Raw genomic sequence first — 5,798 nt, 5'->3', positions numbered from 1 at the left:
ATATATATATATATATATATATATATATATATATATATATATATATAAACTTTGGTAGGATGACTTAGACTCAACCCGCAAACATCTGTTTAACTCTGCTTTACTGCCTCCTCTGTGACTGTTGTTGGCAATAACTTTATTTATTATTCTCTGCTGCAGCAGCCAATCACTGGAGCTGATGCTGAGAGTTTCCCCACGCACCTCCGTCCATTCAGCAGCGCAGCAGAGTACAAACTAGTGAAACACACCTACCAGCAGCTCCAACACAGTGGTTACTACTGGGGATCGATGACCATGGATCAGGCACACAAAATACTCACATGGGCACAGCTGGGTACCTTCCTCATCAGGTAAATCTACCACTACATGGTTTTGTTTTACCTGTTGTTTTTGTCTGCATTTGGTTCAGGGTAAATAAATAAAAAATGAACTTCACCCAGTGTAGCTTGTTTATCATAAAATATGTACAAAGCATTTATATCTTGCAGTATTTATATTCGTCACGACTTTTGATGAATCCTATTTTGTGAACAGCTGAGTCTGATTCTAAAATGATCTATTGTGTTCACTAATATCTTATCCTATATTTTTAGTCAAACAAATTCCTATAAGATCAAAATTAGACATGCATATAGATATAGTCCTCCTGTACCCTTTTCTCTTTACTGCATGCCCGATAAAAAGCATTATACAAGAAAATAAACCACATTAGGTGTGCATAAAGTGACTGTAAATGCATGCTGCTGTGTTATAGAGACAGCGGCCAGCCAGATGTTTTCTTCACTCTGAGTTACCAAAGCGACGACGGCCCGACCAGTGTTCGCGTCCAGCTGAACAACCTGCTCTTCAGTCTGTGCGGCAGCCACAGGACTTTTGCGTCACTTTTCGCTCTGCTCACTTATTACACCGGCTCATCCTGTAAACTGACATTGCCCTATCGCAAGCAGCGACCGGAGCGCCTGAAGCAGATGTGCAGGAGGGCTCTCATGGGCTCATATGGAGCAGAAAATATAAGCACCTTATCTGGACTCAGCACTCAAGTCAAAGACTATGTTCATGCGTACCCTTGTTGTATATAGACGCCTGTGTGGACAGAGTGTCTGTCGCTGTATCAAGATGTTGATTGTATTCTAAGTTAAAGAAATATTCTGTTGTGTTATTTTTATTTTTATAAATATCACAATGACAGCTTGAGTATTTGATCTGCAAGTTGTTGAAGGCTTATTTGCACACATTATCATTATGTTTTACAGAATACCCATGGTACACGTTATCGTTTTCTGATAAATAACCACAAATATATCCTGTATAGCAGCTGCATCACTGCCGACATGATATGTATCAGTTGTAACATCTGCTGCTGTTTGAAGCTGCATTAATTGATAGTTGGCCAAGAAGGGGGGAGCATCAAAAGAAGCTGACATATCACCAGCTCATCATGTTATGGTTGAAATAATAGCAAACAGTTATTTGTTTCTAGCCATTAAGGAATAAGAGTCTAATGTTTTCTCTTCTTTTACTCTGTTTTGAATAGAAGCCTTGAGCCGCCGTGATTGCAATTATGTTTTTAATCCTGTTATCTCGAGATTGGGAATTAATTATCTCGTTATCTCAGGACAAAAGAGTTGTTTTCTGGTCACAACGGGTTAATTATCTCATTATCTTGGGAAAACACTAGGTCTGTTTCTCTGGATAATTGGATAAATACCCAATATTCATGAGAAAGCAACAGGTTGTTTTCTTGAGATAAGTTATGGATGAACACTAAAATGATTAATCCAGCTAATGTGCATGTCTCATTCAGTATTTGGTCAACAATATCAACAGGATTACTGAAATATATCTGAAGATTTAGTTTCTCTAAATAAGTAACGCCCCTTTCACATGACATAGCCATTTGATTCAGTTCTTACATTGATTAATGCAGTTTTAAAACCAATAAACTATTCAGCATTTGAACTCAGTTAACATGTGTAATTACTTTCTTCAGTCCTATGGAACAACAGACAATTGTACAAAAGTGTGACGCTTTGCAAAATGTTGTTCATGTTGAATGAATTAAAATATTAAGTTGACAAACTATAATGCATGTGAACCCAAGGCTGAACTGCTGACCAGGCAAAGCAGGAAACTTCCCCTGGAATAAAATCCTGCTAAACATCAGCCTGATAATATTTCCACTGTGTTAGCATGCTGACATTAGCACTGAGCTCAAAGCACCGCTATTCCTATATACAGCCTCATAGAGCAGCTAGTATGTAAACTCAAAGTCCGTATAATAAACGTATCTGTACAGAATACTGTTTTTGTATAGTCGGGGCACCAGAAATCCGCATTCTTTATTGTTTTATACAAACAGGAAACTACACAGTAAGTGCGCAGTTGGACTTCAATCAAAGTGTTGCATTCCAATTAAACCTCACAAAGAGTAAACAATATTTGATTTTCCAAGATCTTCCTGGAGCTGTCTTTTCTTTAGCAGCTCCTCTATTTCAGCACTCTTAAAATCAAGCCTTTTCTTAGTGCTACATACAGTATATGCATGCTGACTTTTTGAGTATACTTTTATCATTTTACAGTGCAAACACTATACTCAAAAGCTGTATGGCATTGTGATACAGCTCTATGCTTTTTATTCTCTAATACATTTCTGCTTAACTTTAACCAAAGTAAGTTGGTGTGGGGGGGCTGAAGAGGGGCCCCCATAGTGGGTTAATCCGGCCGTGTATGAAGCTGACTCTCAACTGAAAAACAATCTGCCATTCTAATCAGCTATGTGTCAATACACAAATATAAAGCTACACACCGTTTGATTGAGTACCAGTCTTCTGTCATCTGTTCCATTTCCTGTCCTAAATCTGACTGCCAGTGGCCCCTTTAGTCTAAATTAGCCCTGCATCAGGGACACACACACACACACACACACACACACACACACACACACACACACATACACTTTTCCTGTCCTCGAATTTTCCCTGCCTCATTAACCTTAAACAATGTTGACGTGAAACCATCACCACTGTGACACATATTGAGGCGAGGTCAGTTTATTTGTGTAGCACTTTAAAACAATAAAGCAGTTAAAAGTGCTTTACATTAGACATATATAGATTAATTAAAAACTATATATTAAAGAAACATAAAATACACACGTAAAGAGGATTTAAAGAGAAGAAAGAATCATTTGAATGAAACAAAAATAAAGGGGAGGATAAAAAATAGGCTACAGTGCAAGATATGAATGAATATTGCCAGATTTATTTTATGAAGGACAGTGTTATAGATCCGATTTGTCCATCTATCTGAGTGACGGTGCGGAGTGTCTCAACGGTCTGCGCGATCCCGTACTCTCCCTCCCACTGTCCCGCGCACTGATTGCACCTCTTGCATGCGACTGAGTACAATTTTATTTTGTCAAACGACCTCTCTTGACTTGTCCGCCCGAACGCGCGCGGGGACACGCAGACTGGGATTACAACCACTGGAGTGGCGCGCGCACGAGTAGCTCGTGTTTATGTAATGCCATATGTGACTGTGAATGCGTGTGTATGTGTGTGTGTGCGCGCTGGAGCTGGCGCGAGCTGGTCCAGCATCGCAGCGGCGACAGCGGTCACACGTTAAACATCAGCGACCCGTGCGTGTTATTCTGCAGGATTGAGGGCTCGTGAGATTTCAGGGGGTGCGGATTTGACCCAGCATATAGGAGGGCGCTCGAGCTCCACCGCACGCACGCACGCACGTAGACCCGGTGAAATCGTCACGCGGATAGAATCAGTGGAATTTGCGCTGAGTGTGTTCCTGCGCGGCCGGAGAGCATCTTTTGCAGAGAGCGAGGTCCGGTCGGTCCGGTTGGTCGGTAGCACCGCGAGGAGGGTGGGGAGGCACAGCGGGAAGAGCGCTGGACTCCTGGCCGAATCGGAGCATCCCACTCCCGGCAGCATCAACCCTTCCGCGCCTCAGCTCCAGCGGGAGGCCCGGAGCGGCGGCAGGATGTAGCAGCGGATTAGCGGAGGAGAGAGGGGCGCTCAGAGGAAGAGAGCGGCACCGAGAGGACCGAGGCGGGACGGAGGGGACATGGGGAAGGACCAGGAGCTGCTTCAGGCCGTGAAGACCGAGGACTTGCTGACAGCTCAGCGGCTTCTACAGAGACCTCGGCCAGGGAAAGCCAGTCAGTATCCCTCCATCCTCCTGTCACACACACACGCGCGCACACACGCACACCCGTCATTACGAGGTCAGGACAGTGCAGGCTAAATCGGATGTGATGCCATTTATCCTAAATGGTGTACTATGTTTGTGTGTGCGTATGTGTGTGTATTTCCTGCAGGCATAGGTGAATTTATGTGTGTGTGTTTGTGCTATGACGTTGCATGTGTGATAGTGATGACGTTGCATGTGTGAGAACAGTCATCAGAACGAATTTAGAAATTAGGAGGATGCTTGTCACCCATTTTCCACCATTGACCGTTTGTGTGTGTGTTTCTGCATGAATGCACAAAAATGTGTGTATACGTGTGCAGACCAGAGAGGATGTGTGTATTTGTGTGTGTGTGTGTGTGTGTGTGTGTGAGAGAGAGAGAGAGGTGGAAGTACACAGAGGTCCTACACTGCTCTCGGGACAGGGGGATTAGTGGTGTGTGAAGATGCCAGATGTTAGTGGTAGTAATGTGATGATCGTACGAGAACATGTGCAGACGTGTGCACAAATGTGACGCTCATGTGTGTGTGTGTGTGTGTGTGTGTGTGTGTGTGTGAGATGTGGAGTCAGCTGGGGCTTGAGGTGATAATTAGATTTCAATTACAGCCTTGAAACTGGTCTCCTCCTCTCCCATTTCATCACCAGGCCCCTCTTGATTCTCTGCTCTGAATTTATCTTCTCCTCACTACTCCTCTCCTCCTGTTTCCTCTCCCCTGCTGATGCCTCCTCTTCTCTCGGTTACTCTCTCCTGCCTCCTCTTTTCCTTTCCTCCTCTTTCCTCCAATTTCCTTTCACATCTTCCCCTGTTTTCCTCTCTTGTCCTTACTTTCTCTACTTTTTCTTATTTAACATATCCTCCTCTCCTCTATCCTTGTCTCCTATTCTCACCTCTTTCCTTGTCTCCTCTCATCTCCTCTCCTCTCCTCCTCCCCCCTTGCTCCTCTATCCTTGTCACCTCTCCCCTTCCCTCCTCTCCTATCTCCTATACTCTCCTGTCCTGTCCTCTCCTCTATACTTGTCTCCTCTTCTCCTCCCTCTCCCCACCTCTTGTTTCCGGTCCTCTTCACCTCTATCATTGTCTCATCTCCTCTCCCCTCCTCTCCTCTCCTTCCCTCCCCTCTATCCTTGTCTCCCCTCTTCTCTTCTCCTCTCCTCCTCCATCCACTCCTCTAGTATTGTCCCCTCTCTCTCCTCTCCTCCCCTCTCCTCTCCTATCTCCTTTATTCTCCTCCTCTCCTCTCCTTGTCTCCTCTCGTGTGTCTGTCTCTGGACATTCCAGCAGTGCCATGAAAAAGAAAAATGCTTCTCCTCAAATGCCAGAACAGATCAGCTCTGAGTGCTCAGTCCACTGCACACTGACAAAGAGAAAGGGGGAGGTGGGTGGAGGGTGAGGGACATGAGGGGTGAGGAGGAGGGCTCGAATGGGAGCGAAAAATAGTGAGAGTGCAGAACAGAAGGAGGGAAAGAGGGAGATATGAGTACAGGCATGTAAAGAGACAGGAAGTGATGGGTGAGTTGTGGAAATTGTGTGTGCATCAGAGAGTGTGTGTGTGTGTGTGTGTGTGTGTGTGTGTGTGTGTGTGTGTGTGTGTGTGTG

General features: G+C 44.4%; 2 protein-coding genes across 8 annotated transcripts in view; both read left to right on the top strand.

The window, feature by feature from the left end:
* LOC116391995 (suppressor of cytokine signaling 1-like) overlaps positions 1-2,253 on the top strand; it is a 6,633-nt gene extending 4,380 nt beyond the window's left edge. The window contains exons 3-4 of one of the 2 annotated variants that reach the window (XM_031863073.1): positions 163-350; positions 755-2,253. In XM_031863073.1, the coding sequence (XP_031718933.1) occupies positions 163-350; positions 755-1,079 (513 nt within the window). In that variant the 3' untranslated portion in view covers positions 1,080-2,253. Of the gene's footprint in view, positions 1-159; positions 351-754 lie in introns of both variants that reach the window. The other variant, XM_031863072.1, reaches the window with a different exon arrangement.
* Positions 2,254-3,345: 1,092 nt separating this feature from the next.
* Positions 3,346-5,798, top strand: part of LOC116391976 (caskin-1-like) — a 28,773-nt gene continuing 26,320 nt past the window's right edge. For 3 of the 6 annotated variants that reach the window (XM_031863044.1, XM_031863042.1, XM_031863043.1), the window contains exon 1: positions 3,346-4,171. In XM_031863044.1, the coding sequence (XP_031718904.1) occupies positions 4,078-4,171 (94 nt within the window). In that variant the 5' untranslated portion in view covers positions 3,346-4,077. The remainder of the gene's footprint in view (positions 4,172-5,798) is intronic. The other 3 variants (XM_031863046.1, XM_031863045.1, XM_031863041.1) reach the window with 2 other exon arrangements.

Source organism: Anarrhichthys ocellatus, unplaced genomic scaffold (assembly GCF_004355925.1).
Source record: "Anarrhichthys ocellatus isolate YVR2014 unplaced genomic scaffold, GSC_Weel_1.0 scaffold28, whole genome shotgun sequence".
NCBI classification, from domain to species: domain Eukaryota; kingdom Metazoa; phylum Chordata; class Actinopteri; order Perciformes; family Anarhichadidae; genus Anarrhichthys; species Anarrhichthys ocellatus.
This window is presented reverse-complemented; position numbering and strand designations above follow the sequence as displayed.